Genomic DNA, 22,881 nt, shown 5'->3' on the forward strand with positions numbered 1-22,881 from the left:
TTTTAGGTCCCGAACCATTTATATGACTTTAGTTTTGTTCCCAGTTCTATATCACAATGCTCCCAACTCAAATAAAATCTGCAATCCTGGGACAAAATAATAGGTAAATAAAATGCTGCTGCAAAACACTACACATACTTTTGTTGAGAAAATAAAGCCAAGTGTACACCCATAATAAGGCAGTTCATGTATCACTATGCCTGCAATATAATTTCTGGAAATTATAAGACACCAGCCTTTTCCTTGTGTTAAAACTTGCCTTAGGTGGGGTTTAGGGCATTTGTCATCAACTCCTTCTGGCTTCATCCCAACTTCTTGACTGTGGTAACACCCAATGTCAATACTGATAAACACCAAATATCAAAAAGTGGAAGACAAAATATTCTTCGAACAATGCTATTTAGACACGAAAATACAAACTGCACACATGATTTGTTCTGGTTCCTACAAGTATTTTCCACTTGTAGACACACACACACACAAAATAAAGATGATAAACAAGATATTCTCATTAACTAGTTTTATTTAGTTACAAAACAACTGTTAAAAGACTGGACATTTTGTATAAAATAATGTATTATAAACAAAATCTCTTAAACTGTATATAGATGCTATATACACATTCATATATAGAAATACAAGTTCTTTTAAAATTATCCCCTGCTGCACAGCAGCAACTTCAGTGCAAAATAGTAATCCTCTTTAGGATGAGATGTGTGGTATGCTAAAATCTGCACCTCTGCCAAAGCAAATAATATAGTTCAACATTCGCCAGGTCGATGGGTTCAGAAACTGGGAATTTACTTTCCCATGCAGTCAAGTTATGAGGCATGTAATCTGTTCGCTGAGTTCCGCACAGCTTGCTTATTTTCAGGTTCTTTTCCAAACGCTTGCTTCTTGACTATTTGTACTTCGGTCATGTGGGCCTTTTCGTCCGTGGTATCCTCTTCTTCCTCGGAAGTTTCGGGGGCTGCAAAAGGCTGGCACACAGTCTCCATTAACCCAATTACTACGCCAAAGAATGCCAACACTGAGCCAACCACATACATCTTCACCATTTTTCTGTTTGGTTTCTGACTAAGCATTTCTCTTGCAAAAGGGATGAGCTCATGCATCGTCTCCATCACCTCTAGTCTTATGTTACAGGAAATCAGCCTGCAATTTAAAAAAAATAAAAAAGGTTACATGCATCTGTTTGGATCAGTTGTATTAATACTGAAAGCAACAAATTAAAACGAAGCCGTATCTCTTTCGCAGCTTTCATAAGCCATTGCCTAGTAAAACAAAGTTACAAAAAAAAAAAAAAAAACACATCCTCTACAGTCTTTTTTCATTAAGGACCACTTCTCCCAGTTCAATTTTACTTTCAGTGATATTAATATTATTCGTCAAAGCACTGACAGTGTCTGAAACTGAGCAAATGTACCTACACAGCTACAAACTGAAATAAAGTAATCTAAAAAAAATCGAGTCTGCACACTGCAAGCATTTCAGCTTAGCTTCAAAATGAGTGCTATACAAAGGATAAACATTAATGATCTATCCCTAGTCTATTTTACAGTACTGAATAAACAGGCAAGTAAATGCAATAAATAGGTAAGTAAATACATTTTTTTTCGTGCAAGCCTAGCAACGTTTGCATTGACCAAATAAAAATGCTTACCTTCGAAAAACGTTCAACTACAAGAATGATAGGAGGACGCCCACTTCTAAAACTAAGCTGCAACGTCTTCACAAATTCTTCACAACGGAAAGGATTCGAGTGAACTCTACCAGGCTGCCTGCACGAACACCAGTTTATTAACAGAACGTGGCAGCCCCACCCCTCCCATACGTCACAAAATCTATTCAAAGGGTAGGGGCTGAAGATGATTCGGCCACGAGGAGAGAGCATGGGTCAACTTTGGAACGCTGCCAGCTGCAATTTTTATTGGGTAAAGGGTCACCCTATCTCCGTCTACGCTGCGTGAAGACTCCGTGATCGCTGATGTCCATCCTAATGTTGCAGAAGTCAGACAGGACTAAGAATTGCAGTTCTACATTTCGATTTTCGTGTGGATGGTCACGTACAATGTACCCTACCATTTTCACTAGTGTATGATGAAGCACGTAGCGGCCATCCGTGGTGAAAGGTTCTCTCAGCTGTTCCATTTCACTTTTTTCTTATTTGAATTGCAGGCACTTTTTAACATGATTAATGAGTGTCTGGCAAATGATAACATACAATGGAAAAAAAAAATCAAAAGTAGAATATCTTGGTTTTATTATAAAACGTGTGTGTGTGGGGGGGGGGGGGCTGGTGTGTGGAGTTCGGTCCACTGTCAATGTGGGTAGGTAAATTGTACTATTATAAAGCTTATGCATATGTATCAGTTTCACTGTTAAGTTTTTCTGCAGTGTTCAAAGAAGAAAATGTGCTGCTGCAGATTATTAGAATTGCCACTCATTTTAAAATGTGCTGCTGCAGATTATTAGAATTGCCACTCATTTTAAAGGACACAGCAACCTAAATTACAACTCTCTTGGCCGTTAAAAATAAGGCAAGTATAATTTTATGACCTGCAAGTAATGTAGCTCTCCAACCATTTTTTCGGTCAGAGCCAAATCTAAAAGGGGGGGGGGCTGGTGTGTGGAGTTCGGTCCACTGTCAATGTGGGTAGGTACATTATACTATTATAAAGCTTATGCATATGTATCAGCTTCACTGTTAAGTTTTTCTGCAGTGTTCAAAGAAGAAAATGTGCTGCTGCAGATTATTAGAATTGCCACTCATTTTAAAATGTGCTGCTGCAGATTATTAGAATTGCCACTCATTTTAAAGGACACAGCAACCTAAATTACAACTCTCTTGGCCGTTAAAAATCAGGCAAGTATAACTTTATGACCTGCAAGTAATGTAGCTCTCCAACCATTTTTTCGGTCAGAGCCAAATCTAAAAATAATCAGGGCAAGGGTCCCAAATCAGGCACAACTTTAAACTATTGCTATTACTTGAACAGTTGTACAAAATAAATGAAGTTGCACTGTATACATTTACTGGAAAACAACAACAAAAATGTAATTGTAATGCGTGCAATTATTTAAGGACTTAACTGTCAATGTTTTGTTACAAGACCACAGATTTTATCACACAGGGCAGGTTCATGAGGCAAAATCGGGAATGTCCGTTAAAATTATAGACTCCTATTTAGTAGAAAACAACAAGTGAAAATTACCTGAACTTAGATGTTTGAATTGTTAACACATATCATGTGGTATTCTAAGATGTTAAATCTTAATATCGGCCAAATATTGTTTAAATCTCTGTTGACAAGTTTTCACTATATATTACCTTGTCACTGTGGTGGCAAGATGGTTTACCAGCAGGCCTGGATTATTTTAAGACCTTTGTTAGAAAAAACAAGTCAAAGAACCTTATTGTTTTACTGAAAAATAGAGGTTTGTTACTGTTAAAATGGGGGTGGCATTTTCAATTCAAACCGCTTAGACTTTTGCCTCAGGAAGCAGAACAAAATCAGGGACAAAATGTAAAAGACTGCTTTTGTTTTTTCATAAAGCTGATGAGTTTTACTGCATGCATTTTCTGAAGAATAAAGGTTATTGTCTGCTATTATTTATTTATTGCAGTTGTGTGAGTCAAAGAGGCAATTTTCCAAGATAAAATCAGGGAGGTGAAAGCTATACATATGTCTGTAATGAGAAACAACTACAGTGTAACAGAATTAAAGCCCTGGGCTAACCTTTGAACCCTTGCTGAGCTCCAGAGATGTATCAGATATGAGTTATTTACTTTTTTACTTTATTTGAGCATGGGGACTTTTATTGTTGACACATGCAGTAAGAGCACCAAGTAGATGTGTAAGATAAGCTGCATGCTGACTAAATTATTTTTTATTTGTTATCCAGACAAGCCCACAAAACAGAAGTGCTCTTTTTCAAGGTTTACCCTGAAGCACTGTTTGATTAACTGACTTACTCTGGGCCATCCGAGTTGCATGCTGAATCTGAGGGAATCAAAGGAATGAATTCACAGTGATGTTCATTAGATTCTTATAAAATGCCAGAATTAAGAAAAAAAAAACATTGTATGATATAACTGCAACAATGTAGCAATACACTATGATTATGTAAAGGCACTTCATACATTCTCATTCATCAGCAGGCAGTGCAGCAGGTAGAGGGCACAGCAGTACTTTAACAAAATGCTAATACAAGTACCACTGGAACTGTAGAAGGCAGTGATAAGTGCAAAGGGTAGTAAGATGGGTGGAAGACAATGGTGGTGTATAGGTGCAACTGCATTTAATGGGCAATTTGGGGAAACGGTAGTTCAAACTGCATGGGCAAAGATGATTGAGCATAGCTGTATGTGAGTGAGTAGAAGTATAACAAACAAGTTTGCCACCAACTCCAGAAACTCATCTCATCACTGCCTCTCTCTCCATTTTTTGCAATGGCTTGAACTTCCAAACTTCTCAAACTGCACAGAAACATATATTCAAACCCTCTAGTTGTCCCTCTCTGTCCACCTCTTTAACCCCCTACATTCCCATCTGCTCACTTAGATCAGAAAACAGCAATCTTCTAAACATATACAAACCTTTTCAGCCCCCTGGTTACCTACTGTTATCCTGCTCCTTAGTAAAACTCTGGAATTCTCTTCCAGCTTCCCTCCAAGATATCCAGAACCACTCTAACTGCAAAACTCTTCTTCAATCACACCTCTTTTCAAAGTGTGAATGCTCCTGTTCCCCAACCATATAACTCCTCAATTACCATCTCCCTAGTATTATAAACCTCTACCCCATACCACATAAGCTTCCTATATTCACTTCCTTCACCACTATAAATAATCCTTTACCTATCTCAGCTCTCCTTTCTCCTCTCTGTCCTCTCCCCATAATTCCATCTAAAATAAAAAAGTTTCTATTCTGTACATAATGTTCACGTTTTCATTCTGAATTGCCTATACTTTGTAACTATTGTCTGACTACATAATTCTCATAGTTGTATATAACTACTTAGAATCAGAAATGTCTTGTCTCTCTAACTACTATAAAGTTACATGTTTGTCTTTTTGGCTTTTCCCAGTTAGGGGTTGCCACAGCGGAACTCCGGTCCACTAATAATTGGCAGTACATTTTTTATGGTGGAGAGTTGCCAGCCCAATGCCCAACCTTCAGCGAAGGCACACCCAGTCACGCATGTCTTTCGGAGGCCACTCGATCACGAGGAGGACAGTTACATACACTCTGTAATACTATACGAACCTCAGTTCTGTGGTAGAAATGTCATTGTAACACTACACTCCCCCCATATGTTAAACCTCATACAAATTTAAAAATTAAAAGAAATTTTTTTTTTGTTTTATTTCCGATATAGCTGCCTGTATTTGTGCGTGTTTGCCAGTTTTTAGCAGAGTGGTTAGAGCCTTTGTACAAAGAGGAGGCATTCCCGGTTCGAGTCACACTACTGCATATTCCATTTTGTGTTGGAAATCTGTATACAAAAATATTTCCTGACATTTATCATGTGTAAGTTTTGTAAAAAGCATTCAAATGTTATATGTAGTAGTGAATGAATTTTATATATGAAGGTGAAATGGTTATGCATTCTGAGGCATGAGTAACTTATTTTAAGCAATATAAAGCACCGCTAAATACATTTTAGCAGTATTTAGCATATTTAAAACCAATTGCTCGTAGCTGAGCAGCGCGTTAACAAGCGCAATGTATTTGAGCGTAGCTGCGCACTGCGCTAACTAGTGCAATGTCAAGCAATGTTGGGCAACGTCGGGCAAAGTTGAGCAAAGTCGGCTAAACATGGCCACACCTCCTTTACTGGTCTGGCCAGTAGGAAAATAAAAAGCAGTGACAGGGCTCAAACTCAGGATACTGTGCACTATAGCCACAGTACATAACCACTAAACCATGACAGCATTTCATAACCATGCACTTTCAACAGACACATATCTATCAAAGGAATATTAAACATTGCTAACATCAGCTAAGCAGGTGTGCCTACAGCTGAGTTTATCAAAACTAGCCAATCACAAATAAGTGAGGGAAATGAGGCATATTTAAGCTCCACAGGCGGGAATACTTGCCATAACTGGTTGTAGCTCCCTTCTGCAGTCAGCATGGCTGGTGTTGGAGATGGCACTCTATTTCGAGCACAATGCTGGGGCATTGAGGAGACCAATGTAATGGTTTGGCAACTTGTCCACAATTAGGAGGAAAGACTCCTGCGGGGCCAGGACCAGGGCACCCAATATAAAATGGAGGCCTGGAACAGTCTAGCTCGTGGTCTCACCAGTGCCACTGGTGTTTCTTGGACTGGTGAGCAGGTCAGGCACCATTACTCTGACCTGAAGCAACGTAAGGAAGATCAACTGGACCAGTGGATCCAGGAGTCCCGTTCGATGCCTAATGCCCCAGTACTGAGTAAGTAGCCATTGTATTAAGTAGTTAAGAATTGCTATGCTTGTCTGTACTATGGATAGGTATGTCTCAATATCACTGCATTTACTTCACAGCTGCAGGTGTCCAGGCTATGAATCAGCAAGCCCTTGAATTTAGGTTGCAAAGGCTGCGTCATCAGGCAGGTTAGTAATTATTCTGCATGTACTGTTATATAAAATAAATGAGAGAGCCTTCAAAAAGTGTTTTAACCCAATAAATATGGTGTAATAATCCTTTAATAAAAGTATAATTCCTGCAGTGCGTCTGTGTCATTTTCTTTGATATGTTGTTGTATTGTTGCATTTTACAAATTGTACTGTTGTATTAAGCAGTGTTAAACCAAACTTGGGTAGGCCCATATAACGTGGATGAAGGGAGTGCCAGTAGCTTTTATGCATATTTACAGCCCTCAACTGTTGGTTCATGCCCAGCATGTACAGGTTAATCTGGCACATGAGTAGCTTGGTATTTTGTTCCCCAGACATGTCATTGTGCTGCCAGAAATGTAGGGAGCTGTTAACATATAACTGATACTTTCACCTGAACATATCTAGATAATTATATGAAAGTAGAGCTGTCAGTGTACCATCTTAACAGTAGTATGTGTGAGCAACTCTCAAAATATGTAGCAGTAACATCTGCATCTTGGACAGTTTGTATGTAAGATACAGCTTATGTATATAATGATCTAGCAAAATCCAATTGCACAATATAAGGACATTGGGTAGTGTAATAATACATGTAAGGGACATATAACTGCAGTTAATAGGAATGTAGTGAAAACTAGAAGGATATATAAGTTGTTAATTGAGCTATCCTTTTCCACCTTACTGTATGTGCATAAAAAATGCAATTCCACACCTCAATCGGTATGTCTAATCTCAAAACATTTGTTGGGACATGTGTCCTATTGGTTTATAAATAATTGCATTTATTTCTATGCATGTGCCCTGTTAAAGTACAACAATATTGGTGGCCTGCTGACATCAATTCAACCTGCATGCTGTTGTAATGTCCACTATTGTTCTATATATGCATGTGTTATGCTTGCTTTTCAACTGTTGAAAATCTGGTGTGTTGGGTTAATGGGAATACTTCTGCATGCTGTTATAACTAATTGGGAATGTTGTTGAATGTTACTAACCCATATCTTTATTAAACCCTCCAAAACATAGTTCGTATGGGAAGGCCGGTCCCAGCAGACCCACCTGTCCCACCTCAGTTGGTCATGGCACCAGCAGGTCCGGTGCCCAGCCTTGGACCTCCTCATCCGTTGGCCCTGTGCCACCTTTGGGGTGAAGCACTGCAGGGGATGGGGCTCAGCCCCCCCATGCAAACGTGGGCGGAAGAGGGCCCCCTATCACCCTTCGAACGGTCCGGGTTGTGGTGCGTAGAGAAATTGAATGTTCTGTTGCAGAACCTCTATGCCAGCTTGAGGAATGAGTGGCACAACTCCCTGGTCAGCCTGCCCCTCCTGCACAGCCCCCAGCACAGCCACCCCCTGGGCTGTGAAGGTGCAGTGGTGACTGCCCATGAGTGGGGATCTCAGTCCCACTGTTTCCATCTGTGGGTTCAAGGGCTTGCCATTTCCAAACATCCCTCTCCGTCAAAGGTGTTCACCCACCACATGTGTCATATACCGCCCCTGTATGCATCTTGTTTGTCTTGTCTGCTTACCTCCCCAAATATACCTACTTCCCCTACCCCACATTCCATTCTCACCTGAAAAAAAAAAGGGCAATCTACTCCCCCCCAAAAAAGTACGCCCCATACATAGCTGCCCATTTTGCACACATGTCCACTGGACACATAAAACATAATTTAATTGGCATTACAACATACTTTGTTGTCCTCACCCCTGTCTCAGGGGTTGAAGGTTTCATATCTACCTCCAAATTTATTCCATATGCACAGCTGTTGCTTTTAAAGAAATGGGCAGCTATGGACCTTCCCTACACCTGTCCAGCACATCCCGAGCTACTTTCCATACTGTCTTTCCCTCTTTCTGCCCCTTTTTCACCACTTTCCTATCTCCGCATTTTTCTTTTCTTTCAAAGAAATGAGCGCGGGGGTAGCGTAAGCACTATTAAGCAGTAGTTAGCAGGTTTGCGCGAGTGTGCGCTTGTTTGCACTTAGCTAAGCATTGCTAAGCATCGCGCAAACCCGCTTACAACTGCTTAAAAGTGCCTTAGTCACTCTGTATGTGAGTGCCCTTGTTCTGCTAAGGAGCAAAATAAAACACCTCTGTCAGTCTCAAACCCCTGACCTTGTACACACTACACAACATGAAGTACCACTAAGCCACAGCAGATATACAACAAGTTGGTGTTGAAATAAATACATCATGCATCAGAATGAGTGAATGTAAAGGAAAAATAGGAATGTCATACCACACAACTTGTTCTGTGGATCTTTACCAACAGTTGTTGCGGGATTACATTACATGACTATGATAAGAGAAGAAGCCATTCTAGCAGGAAATAATGTTACACCATCCCTTTACAACCCCACATAGTATCACAGCAGGACAAACACTGGCATATCTGTTTAGGGCAGAGGCCATACCTCCCAACTGTCCCTAATTTTCAGGGATGTCCTGATATTGACACAAATTTTAGCTCTGTCCCTCTGAATCCCTCCTAAAACTACTGACTTTGGCCAGAAAGGTGGTGAATTACACTTAATGAATAATGACAATAATTAAGAGTTAGACACTTCTTTTACTTCAGAAAAGGTGTATTAATTCATATGCTCTGATTCTCTCAATGTTTCAACTTAATGGCACTAACATTTTAAAGGTGTCCCTGACGTTTTCCTTACTTTTCCCTGAGTCTGTTCAAATATGTACCTAAGTGTTTGAGAGTTCTGGCAGAGGCAGAAACACAGAGGCATATCAGCCTTTCTGTTGTTACACACTGTGCAAATAGCTTTGGAAGAAGGTTCGGAAGCATACCCTTATGTAGGAATACAACACAGAAATACAAATGAATATAGCCATGTACTGGTAGAAACCAACTGTAATAATGCCATTGCTCTTTTGCTGAAAAGACCTGTGTGGTGCACAGACAAAAAAATAACAGGCTATTCTCTGGCTACCATGTGGATAGGTCCACAGTTGGGAGTTACGCAGACAGATTACTTGCCTTGAGAAACTAACATGTACACAGCAACCCTGTAAGTCCAGCATGATAAAATCCACACAATAATACTTACGCTCTCTGTACTTCTGCACCCCTACCCAAATGTAGAATATACCTGTGTGTGCAGGGTCTACCAAGGATGTAGCTAAGCATACTCACAGTACTGACATATGTCCAGTTTTTCTGAGCAGCTTGTGCTAATGTCAACACTAAAAAAGCACTATTAAGCAGTAGTTAGCAGGTTTGCGCGAGTGTGCGCTTGTTTGCACTTAGCTAAGCATTGCTAAGCATCGCGCAAACCCGCTTACAACTGCTTAAAAGTGCCTTAGTCACTCTGTATGTGAGTGCCCTTGTTCTGCTAAGGAGCAAAATAAAACACCTCTGTCAGTCTCAAACCCCTGACCTTGTACACACTACACAACATGAAGTACCACTAAGCCACAGCAGATATACAACAAGTTGGTGTTGAAATAAATACATCATGCATCAGAATGAGTGAATGTAAAGGAAAAATAGGAATGTCATACCACACAACTTGTTCTGTGGATCTTTACCAACAGTTGTTGCGGGATTACATTACATGACTATGATAAGAGAAGAAGCCATTCTAGCAGGAAATAATGTTACACCATCCCTTTACAACCCCACATAGTATCACAGCAGGACAAACACTGGCATATCTGTTTAGGGCAGAGGCCATACCTCCCAACTGTCCCTAATTTTCAGGGATGTCCTGATTTTGACACAAATTTTAGCTCTGTCCCTCTGAATCCCTCCTAAAACTACAGACTTTGGCCAGAAAGGTGGTGAATTACACTTAATGAATAATGACAATAATTAAGAGTTAGACACTTCTTTTACTTCAGAAAAGGTGTATTAATTCATATGCTCTGATTCTCTCAATGTTTCAACTTAATGGCACTAACATTTTAAAGGTGTCCCTGACGTTTTCATTACTTTTCCCTGAGTCTGTTCAAATATGTACCTAAGTGTTTGAGAGGTCTGGCAGAGGCAGAAACACAGAGGCATATCAGCCTTTCTGTTGTTACACACTGTGCAAATAGCTTTGGAAGAAGGTTCGGAAGCATACCCTTATGTAGGAATACAACACAGAAATACAAATGAATATAGCCATGTACTGGTAGAAACCAACTGTAATAATGCCATTGCTCTTTTGCTGAAAAGACCTGTGTGGTGCACAGACAAAAAAATAACAGGCTATTCTCTGGCTACCATGTGGATAGGTCCACAGTTGGGAGTTACGCAGACAGATTACTTGCCTTGAGAAACTAACATGTACACAGCAACCCTGTAAGTCCAGCAAGATAAAATCCACACAATAATACTTATGCTCTCTGTACTTCTGCCCCTACCCAAATGTAGAATATACCTGTGTGTGCAGGGTCTACCAAGGATGTAGCTAAGCATACTCACAGTACTGACATATGTCCAGTTTTTCTGAGCAGCTTGTGCTAATGTCAACACTAAAAAAGCACAAACTGTTTAGAACTGAGTAAATGAATATTCACAGTATAGCAGTTCACAAACAATTCTTGTGCCAAAGGAATACATCTCAATAACTAGCTTTGTATGGCAGTTAATTGTTAAAGTTGAAAAGAAAGTACATCTTTCCATGTATCTTGGGGTAGCATTTTGAGGGGTGAGTACATTTCTACACTAACAAGTGAGTACTGGAAGCAGCAACATTAGGTCTGAGTACAAAATGTAAATCTCTGGCTACACCTCTGGCTTCTGATATAAGAACTATACCAACCTTCTGTCTTAAACAATGATGTCCACAAGCAAACAAGGATGATCTCCATCTTGGAAAGCTGAAAGGGCCACGCCTACCTGAGTTAGCAATTTATAGTACTGGGTTGCTATGACAGTGATTACTGCAATTACTACACAGCAGGCTGCATGCATTTAGCAAGTGGTGGCCACTAATTGGTGCAGAGGCCATCACATGCTTATGTGCAAATACCTACAAAACCAGGCTGCAATCTCTGCCAACAAACTCAATCAGTCTATTGCAGAGACTGACAGAGAGAGAGAGAGAGAGAGACAGAGAAAAAGAAAAATAAATATTACCAAATCATACAAAGGAAAGGTATGTGACACATATGTATTTACTGGCATGTAGTAGATGTTATTGAAGAATAGTCTACATAATGTGAACCATTCATGTGTGGCAGCAGTACTTATGCATATATGTTCTGCTTAACTACTGCTATGGACAATACAGTGTGTAACTGTGGGCAGTGGGACATACCTGTGAAATGTGTAGCTCAGCATTAAATGTCAAAGATCTGATCCATGTTATCTGTGTTCTGTACAGTAGTGTGGCCAATGGCTATTGGGGGGATTAGTGCTGACATAATATAAACATGGGTGTGACAGAACACACATGCATGATAGTCATATTAAAGTGTAGCTTAGAATTGGCAACTGCTGTAGAAGTCTAGTATGCTTATCTAGCATTTGTAGCCATATATACCCCCTAATGTTAGTGTGCGTCCATATGTGACACCTGTTTGTGTTGCAGCAAGGCCCAACAGTTCAGCTGTGAGGTCCAGGGACTTACAACAGTGTGGACCTTGTGTGTGTATGTCACACACATACGGAGAAATAATGTGTCATATATATTCACATCTGTATAGGTGCATAGAGCAGGAGACATATTGGAACTGTTTGTGAAGAGTGGAAATATATATGTTGGTGAAGGTTAGTATGCGCATATTTGTATGTAGGTTTTAGTGTGTGACAAACAAGACAGCATATAGTGCTGGTATATGACATGTGGTGGTTAAACACTGTGGGTGGTTTGTTCAGTTTGCAATGTTGAAGCCAGTGAGGCCTGCTAAAGCTACCTGGGCTGTGAACATCTTCAATGAATTTATCCCAAGACTGTGCGATTTAATTACATTACTGTACACCTCACATCCTTTGTATAATTGATATTCTCACTGTGAAAGGTGAAATGTATATGTGCCTACATATATATGTATATGTACACCAATGGATGTGTATATGTGTGTATATATATATATATATATATATATATATACATATATATATACATATGTATATATATATATATATATATATATATATATATATATATATATATATATATATATATATATATATATATATATATATATACTCATACACACCTACATCTGCTTGTTGCAATACATTCCCTGTACTGTTAACTGACTGTGATGGTCAATGTGTTTGTGAATACGTCAAAGATATGTATCTGTGGGATAGCTTAGTGGGAAACTGTTTATCTCATGGTATGGGTCCTTGCTTTGATCCTAGCAAAAGCTGTGGATTCGGTTGCTAGGCAGAAAATGTGCTATTGCATACAGTGTGATTAAGTCCCTTGGTTTTAACTAGGATGTGTCATTGGAGGCTAAAGCATTACATCTATGATTATTGATTGGTACTGATGTTGAATCCAAATCCTGTGTGTACTGTAGTACAACTTGAAGCTCTGGGCCTGTACAGCAAAGTATGCTGTATGTTCACATTGCTTGCATCCACTGTTTTGTGTGGTCCCTGTATTCATCACATATTACATTTCTCAAGATTAAGGTTGTGTAAGTACTGACACACAGTACTGTATAGTACATACTGAAAGCTTACCCGGGTTGTCATACCTTTGTGTCCTGTAATTATGTCTGATGTGTGTGTGTGTGTGTGTGTGTGTGTGTGTGTGTGTGTGTGTGTGTGTGTGTGTGTGTGTGTGTGTGTGTGTGTGTGTGTGTGTGTGTGTGGGTATGTCTGTAACATGTCCTTTGACATATGTGTGGTAAAACATATGACTGTGTATTTAGCAACATTCATAGTGTACTACAGCAGTATGCAACCTATATTCCCAATTGTGCACATATTTTGGACACGGGTTTGCCATTAACAAGTTGTGTGGTATAACAGTAATGTTACTGGACCTTACACTCATTGTGATGGATGATATATTTCTTTACACATCAGCTTGATGTATATCTGCTGTGGCTAGGTGGTGCATCATGTTGCATACAGTGTGCCAGGTACTCTTGTATAGTCTTATATAGTGATTTTATTTTGTTGCTGTGCAGAACATGGTTCATTATATTGAGAGTGAGCCAGGCACTTCCAAGCAGTTGTGGGGTGAGCAGTAATAAGTGGCAGTTAAAGTGTTTCACTCTTGGTTAGCTAATAGGTTGCTATATATGGCAGTTCAGTGATATCTGTACTGCATAATGTTTAATGTGCCATATGACTTGCTCAGACATATTTTCATATTTATGTCTTCCAGGGATCATGGCACATAACAGGAACCCCACTTACAGTAGTGCTGAAGATGACATAATTGCTAACAGTATGATTCAGCACTACAGTCTCATGTTCTCATGAACCAGCCAGGACCAGCAGGAGCATACTGCAATGTGGCAAGATGTTGTCTGCAGGGTAAATGAAGTAGGCCTGCATAACTGGACATATGATCAGGTACGCCACCACTGCAGTGATCTTCTCAGACATGTCCGTCAGCGTGCTGCTGATGTGCGGAGACAACAGCTTGCAACAGGAGGTGGTATTAATATACACCCCCCCTCACCAGAGTGGAGGAGCTGCTCCTGAACAACAACAGCAGCAGGCATACACCATGATGGAGGTTGGAACCACCCAGCAAGCACACATGGAGCATGCAGGTAACATGGCATATCTGTAGACTACTGTTATCTGTATTGGTAGATTATGCATATGTGAGATGTGGAGTGTGTCGTTAAAAGATGTGGAGCCTGTTGTTGTGCAATATTGATAATTTGGAACATAATCTGTAGCCCTGTGAATGTAAACTGTTGTTGTACTGTAGGATTGCAAACACACAGTAGCAATGCCACAGTTGTGGCCACTGACAAACTGTCTCATCTCTATGTAGGTCCCTCTGGGGTGACATCAAGGCAGCGGACAGATGCTGGTGAGTGTATTCTACATTTATTATTGTAGATAAAAAGTGCATGTCATAGTTAAGGTGTAGGCCATGTACACATGTAACACACCTACGCATAATGCATGGTGTGCATGTTCGGTGTAAGACCACGCACATCTCACTAATGTGATTAGCTGCCTCAAACACATGCAATACCCAGACCATCTCAAACAAATGTGGCTAGACTGCAGTGACCATTGGATAGGCACAGTTGATACTCAACATGTCCATAACATACACATCTATCTCATACACAGAGCATTTTAACATGCTACACATAAATTATTCCCAAACCCTCTGTAAAGACACACTCCAGTATCCAAAATCGCATCCACACATTACACATAATATACCTGAGGGGTAGAGGCCTATCAGGGGGCATTTAAACACTCTGCAACACACTACACATTCATGTCAGGGACTGCTCCTTATTTGCCTCCTTACAAACTCATGTAACAACTGTTTGTGAAATGGTGAATGTAGCCAAGGTAGTACAGTTCCGGTACAGCATGAGTACTGCTGGTTTGGGAAACATTTGTAACCTTGAGTGATCACATGATGCTTCATGATGATGGCCTATGGTACTATACCCCAGCCAGTTATTGTAACCACAGTACTACACATAGCTTTCATTGCTATACACCTTGCTATACACCTTAATCTTGCGTGTGTGCACACATATGCACCTCTAAAGAATATGCATACCAATCACCATTTGCACAACTGACACATATATGTCTTGTGATGCTATTGAGTTTTGAATACCTGCACAGCAATGTTGTGTCCATGTATGCATTGTGTTCCTGGGGGAGGCCCATCACCTAGTAACAAAACACATGCATCAAAGCCATGTATACTGTTAGTAACAAGGACTGTCTACACTTGCACTGCATACTGTTGAGCAACACATGTCCTGCATGCTGACATGTGTGATATGATTGTTTTGCTTGTGATACTGTACCTCACCATCACCTGCTATTGTGTATGCTCTGAGATTGCTGGTCTTGTGTGTGTCTGCTTTAAGGAGGAGTGTATTTATGTGTGTGCATGTGGTCTGACATCATGTTCAGGTCTTAAAGTGTGATTCCTGTTTTCCTCTCGCAGGTGCCAAGGTGGGGCTGGTTCAGTACAGCAGGGAACCTGATGTCACTGAGACAGACAGTGTTCATGAGGATGGGTGTGTTGAGGCATAGGCAGGTTTGTCAGGGTTTGTTGGGCCACCAATTGACAGTACACAAGTCTTCACCCCATCCATGCACACAGTCATATTGCCTGTACATCCATCATCACCATTGCCCTTAGCTGAGGGACAGTGTACGGTTGGCACTGGCCAGGACAGTGTGGTATCTATAGCACATGTATCAGGACACAGCAACCATATCCAGATGTCTGGAATGGTACCACATAGGCAGATGCCCAGGGGTTCTCGTCAGAGCACTGCTGGTCATCATGCCCCTAGCAGACATGCCACACCTCTTTCTACCACACACATGTCCCAGGCTGTCATGGAGGCACAGACATGAATGGAGTGGTACACCAGACAGGCACTAAGGGCACAGAGGGCTCATAACACCTCTGTAAATGGCAGTATCCATAACCTAGCAGGTGCCATACGTAATTACACTGAGGTCATTGATAGACATTGGGGTGAGTCATTGGATGTCCTCCACAATGTCATGTCCATGTGTCAGGACAGTGCGGGACAGTTGAGACGTTGACAGGGATGTATTCCAGCAACATCAGCAGCTGGAGGTCACTATGAATGTCCAGCAAGTCACAGCAGCTCCCGTAGTGCCAGTACCAGCCCCAGCAATGTTGGGGGGCTGTCCATAGACTATCCTAGAAGACCACATGCACGTGGCTCTGGCCAGTCCCAGCAGGGACCTGGATCCAGTGGACATATGTCAACCTCTTTGGATAGTGCCCAGTCTGGATTAGTACCTGATACTGTCTGTAGCTCCCCTGCCAGGCACAGGTTCCGTATCCATGGCCAGAGATGGTGAGCTGTAAAGCCTGCCAGGTACAATCTGTAGCTGTCTCACAAATCCCCGTATATGGCAGCCACATGGTGAAACTGTGTGCATGCAGACACACACACATAAACCAGAAACCTAGGGCAAACACATACCTGCATACATTACATCAACATTGGCCCATAACAGTACTCATGGCCCTCACACACACACTCACACACACATATGTCAATTGTATGGCTCAGTGTATGCCTCTGGCAAACCAACAACACACCCTGTGCATATGATGAAACCTGTGTCACCTCCTGTCATCTGTAACATTGATGCAGGAATAGGCTAACATGGTGCTGATGCACAGGGTAACTTTAATAAAGTATAGCAATGGTTGAATGTGTAGCATGTTGTCAGCAGTAAAGTGTAATGATATCCTTGAAGACGTAGCTGAGCAGGCATGATGCATTAATGCTGTAATTAGCAATGTTGTGTTGTTTCCACCAGTGTTTATTCCAATTGTATTTTGTTTGCCCATGTGCCACTTGGCTGATGTGTGTAGTTGTGTCAGCATGTGTTATACAGTGGAGAGTAAGTGTGGGGTGTGTGCAGCACAGGTCTGCAGGTGTACATTTATGAACATGGTGGAGGTGCACTGTCTGCATGTACGTGCATATTGGACACATGGGCAGGGTGACATGTCCTGTATTGGCCAGTGTTAACACTCCATACTTTCTATTGGTGGCCAGTATGCATTGTACTACACACATTTTGGAACTTGAGTACACATGTGTGTGTATGACACCGGTTGACACCATGCTGTGGGTGATACTGTTGTTGCCATCTGTCATTGGTTTGCATTACTAAGGTTAACACTGTCCCAGCTGCATAATCCTTTATTAATGCACACTCTTCGCCTACAGGGTTGCATGGACTGTGCTATCACAAACACAAGAAATTCTCACTTATACAGTAAAAGTGCATTAGTCTCATGGACCCCTGCCATAAACTAAATATACAATAGAAGGTGTGAAGTTGTACCAAAAGAGTTACATACCAAGAAGGGATAACCTCTCTGGTCAGTATCATTGGGAAAATATAATTCCTCAATAAACATACAAGGCAAGCTTCAAAATACAAAATGGCAAGGATTCCAAAGACAACACTAAAGCTTTCTTCAGTGTTGTTCATAATCTACAGGGGAAATCTCAGATTGGGTCACAGTTAATGTAAATGGTCACAAAGTACACTTATCTGACTGACATTACCAATTCCTTGTCAGACAGTTTGAATGCAGATTTCACCACCCTGTCATTACACAAGGGCCACATTTCCAGACCTGAAGAATGTAAAACCTGATGATTCACAGAAACTTTAGTTAAAACATATCTTTAACAAAGTACACACCACAGTGGCAATGGTACTGGACAGTGTCTCTGGCTGTGTCATACACGAGCTGACATATGAAGTCACCACTCACCTAAACGCTCTGTCCAGGTGCAGCCTCTATACAGGTGGAATGACAAATGGTAATGGTGCTCACAGTCCACAAGGGTTGAGCTATAACGTCTTCTTCTTCTCCTTTCGGATGCTCCCATTAGCGGTCGCCACAGTACATCATTTCTTCCTGGCCTCTGCATCTTGCGCTATTACACCTTCCACCTGCATGTCCTATCTCACCACAGCCTAAACCTCATCTTAGGCATTCCTCTTTTCCTGTTACCTGGCGGCTTCATCCTTAGCATCTATTTCACAATATACTCTGCATCCCTCCTCAGCACATGTACAAACCAACTTAATCCTGCCTATCTGGCATGGTCTACTAACCTTCAAACCTGGCCTGACCCTCTAATATACTTATTCTTAAACCTGTCCACCCTCATCACACCCAGTGCAAATGTTAACATAAATTGATTAAGGGTAGAACTACAACAGGTCCTGGAAACTCTCACCCTATAAGCCAGACCAATGTTATCTGGAGGGCTATGGAGCACAGCATTATGGAACTCATTAATAGAGATATTATGAACCTGCAAACACTGCACCATACCGACTTAGGTTCTCTAAAGGCCAGATCATGGCTCCTACACCTAGTAGACTTCAAGCCAGTCAACAAGGCTATAGGTGAGGGAGGGTAGGTCAACAAAGCCTAGCTATAGCTCACCAGAAATTCATACCCATCCCACATACTGGTATTATACATAACCTCAACAGACTGACCATAAACGATTGCTAGATGATGGCTTGACAACTGACGCACAGATGTAGGACACACAGTAACATTTGCAGCCTCCATGTACTATTCTATGCCAGTAACAAGTGGTATTCACCTGCACTCAGTCCTGGGACCACTCCTGTTTGGCATATAGCTTTCTTAGGTACAAGCAAACACAGTAGGGATATGTCTGCCCATGTTTGATGACAATGCATACTGTGGGCTATACTTTATTCTCCAGATGACACACACATCCTCCAAGAGGGTATCATACAGTCAGATACCTGGTGTCAAACTCATGCTGTAAAGCTATATGCCTAAGAAAGCATAGTTATCCACGTTTAGAAAGCAAAGTATCCTCAGAGTACCACATAGGTAGTAGCCCCCAAAATGTGGAACAGGTACTAATGTATACATAAAACCATGTGCTAAGTCATCTCACCTTTGATGATCACATTACCAAAGGGTTTTGTAAATCCCTCTGTGGAGCACATAAGCAATAAAGGGTTTGCATGCAGATCCACAGAGGTTGTTGCACACCTATAATGATTAGTCATCTTTGCCAGACTTTGCTTGCTTTGGAACAGGTTTCAAATATACCTCAAGCATAAACCCTCACTCACACTCTTCAGTAGAAACCGTGATGAGTGGATGTGAAACAGAAGACATAGCCCAGGGGTCACTGCAGTGGCTAAGCTTGTCACAAGCATACAGAAGTGACCTAAAGTCTGAAAAACACCAGCACGCTCTGGCAAAGATAACACATGCATTCATGAAGAAAGCAGAGTACCCACCTATGAAATACTTGAGGTCACATGTATGTATATGGATTTGCCCCACAGCTACCTTACATGTGTAATGCATATACAGTTGTCATTGTGATATGTCATACACTAGAAAAATCAAAACCCACTGCACATTGGCCAACGGTGTCACACACCGGAAAACAGACACACAGTCAACAAGTGCAAGATTCAAACTCTTTCCTAACTACATCATGATACTACAGCAGTATGCATTTACACAACACACTATACACATTACTGGGATTTCACTTTTCCACAGGTATATTTGTAGGTTGGTGACATAATCAGACTTGACAAAGATGAGTATACCACTTTTAAGGGGTGTGAGTAGTCTCCAAAAAGGTTGCTCCTCCCCAGGGAAAAACAGACACACACACACACACACACACACACACACACACACACACACACACACACACACACATGCGCAGTTGGCAAGTGCGGTGTTCTTAATCCAACCTAGGTACTTTTTTGCACTTCAGCAAGCAATATGGAGTTACAGGGTGCAATACAGACATTACTTGCTTACAGTCTGCACAAAGGTTTTTTTCACATTTGCTAACCTCAGCAGGCTTATCATACTAGGTGTATTGTGAGTGTATTGTATGCATAGGCCATGACCATATCATATATGGGTTGATGCACCACATGCTGGCACACACAGGGTCAAACCTTGAGTAGCATCTTACCTTCACCTACATGATACTGCAATGTAACAAAAAGATGATACACTTCAACAATTGGCTGAGCTTCTGGTGTCATTCAAAGGGGATCCAGTCTCTGTCTGCCTGTGATGACATGATAGACAAGCCTTGTTGCTTCACTACAGATGGTTTGAATCTGTCGCCCCTATGCATCTGAATACTGGCCAAGGCTCTTGCTGTCCCCATATTACCTTTTTTAGGCAAGGCTCAAAGGTTCATAGATTCATAGGTAGGTACTAGGCTATTGGCCCTGGGGCCTATACAAGCCCAGCCAAAAAGGTACCCTGGCTTTTGCCACCCAAGAAATTTATTTTCTTGTGCCACTGTCAAGCAGAGACACAGAAGTGATCCCTAGGGTGAATTTCCTATTTCCCATCCAATCATCAAGATTTTTCTTGAAGAGTGCTAATGAGGAGCTTTGTTTGCTATAGATAGGTAGTTTATTCTGGAGTATGTGATGTCTCTGTGACCAGAATCTATCGCTCCGGCATGTTCTGTTTATTGTGGTGACAATGTTTAGGTCCCTAGAGCATGTAGGTTCATAGGTTCATAGGTAGGTACTAGGCTATTTGACCAAGGGCATTTATAAGCCTAGCCAGAATGTGTTGGCTTTCACCTCCCTTTTAAATTAGTTTCCTGGGCCTCTGTCTAGCAGGGCCACTGAAGTGATCCCAGGGGTAAAGTTACAGTTTCCCATCCACTCGTCAGGATTCCTCTTGAAGAGGGTCTATGAGGGGTTCTGCTTAACATCAACTGGGATTCTGTTCCAGAGCGAGGGAAGTCTCTGGGACAGGAATCTATCCCTCCAGTATGTCCTGTTTATTGCTTTGCTGAGGTTTAATTCACTCGAGTGTGTGGCTCTAAGAGATTTATTTTTCTTGAGGTGAAGCATGTCCGTTAATTCCGGGTTGGACATGGCCTTATACATCAGGCATAGATCACCTCTGAGCAGGCAGTAAGCAACCAAGTAGAGCTGGAGTTTCTTTAGTCGAGCTGCATAGGGCATCTCTTTGAGGCCCATGATCCTCTTGGTGAGGTACTTCTGTGGTTTTACCAGCTGTTGCATGTGCCAATTAAGGTACATACCAAATGGGGCATTGTAGTCTATTATGGGCCTAATGAGTGATGAGTAGAGGGGCACAATGACCTCTCTTGATCTAGAGGTGAACCCTTTTGTGATTAGGTGGGCTACATAGAAGGAATATGTAACCACTTTGGCAATGTGATTATCAAAGGAGAGGTTACTATCTACTTGGGTCCCCAGGTCCCTAATTACATTTTCCGTACCTAGTGGTTACCACCTATGTGGCAATTCATGGCCACTTTGTTTTTTTCCAAAGGGGATGATTATGCATTTTTTGGCATTCAGCTTGAGGCCATGGTTTTGACACCAGGTATCTGTCTCTGTAAGACCCTTCTGGAGGATGTCTGTGTCTGCCAGAGAGTCGATTATGGCCCCCGGTTTGCAGTCATCTGCGAACTTGGTCAGCCATAGTCCTCCCATGCTTGCCTTTCCTCAGAGAAGTATATACTGAACAGGAGGGGTCCCAGGATCGAAACCTGTGTGATGCCACTTGTGACTGGTTTAGAGTCGGACATGGCACCCGCAACTCTGACCAAGTGTGTTCTATCCATGAGCCAGTTGGTCACCCATCTCGTGACATAGGAGTTAATGTTCAAGCTGGTAAGCTTGTCTATGATGCTAGAGTGGGGAATTGTGTCGAAGGCCTTAGTGAGGTCTAGGTAGGCTGTGTGGACTACCTTCCCTTCATCTATGGCCTTGGTAACTGTTTCAAAGAAGTCAACTAGGTTTAGGAGGCAGGATCTGCCTTTAACAAAGCCGAATTTGTTAGGGTCCAGTGTTTGGAGCTTCCCAATGTCTTTTGTTTATGTGTTCCATGATAATTTGCTCCATAGCTTTGCAGACCAGGCTGGTCAGGCTTATAGGGCAATAGTTCCCAGGTTCTGTTGTGGCACCACCTTTGTGGAGCGGGATGACTGTTGCTGTACGCCATTCTTTGGGTACATAGTCTGTGGTAAGGCTGAGTCCGAACAGTGAATTTAGGTGAGGGTTTAGTTCCTTTTTTAGCTCATGTAAGATGCAGCCTGGGACACCATCCAGTCCCATTGATGCTGGCAGCAGGCATTAATGACTCACTCCTATCTTCTTCCATCTGGTCCCTCCAGTGCCCATGCCACTGGTGGAATCCAGATGGTCTGGGGACCAGTAAGAGCTTTATCCCTCTGTGTCATAAGGATGGATGACTTAGGAATGCATTCTCAGCAATGTTATGTTGTTTATGAAATATATATATATATATATATATATATATATATATATATATATATATATATATATATAGTAACAGAAATGTTTGACATAGGGCATGGGAGGTTTTGGTTTCATTAACCATGAAATAAGGTAATATTGTCCACATACCAAATGTAATGAGTGTTGTTTGTCGAAAGTGCATGCAGAATATTAGAGGCAGCTGTTTTTGTTTGTGAGGGGAACACAATAGTTTATTTAAATAATGTTCAAAGAAAGAATGTAATTAAACAGGTAATTTTTAGTGTGACTGTCTAATGTTATTTGATCAGGGAGGAATTTTA

General features: G+C 41.4%; 1 protein-coding gene across 1 annotated transcript in view; it reads right to left on the minus strand.

Annotated features, from left to right (window-relative positions):
• Positions 1-821: 821 nt before the first annotated feature.
• Positions 822-22,881, minus strand: part of G0S2 (G0/G1 switch 2) — a 50,981-nt gene continuing 28,921 nt past the window's right edge. The window contains exon 2 of the mRNA XM_044076247.1: positions 822-1,155. Within this exon, the coding sequence (XP_043932182.1) occupies positions 822-1,155 (334 nt within the window). The remainder of the gene's footprint in view (positions 1,156-22,881) is intronic.

Source organism: Protopterus annectens, chromosome 7.part0 (genome assembly GCF_019279795.1).
Source record: "Protopterus annectens isolate FY-2018-M chromosome 7.part0, PAN1.0, whole genome shotgun sequence".
Lineage (NCBI taxonomy): Eukaryota > Metazoa > Chordata > Ceratodontiformes > Protopteridae > Protopterus > Protopterus annectens.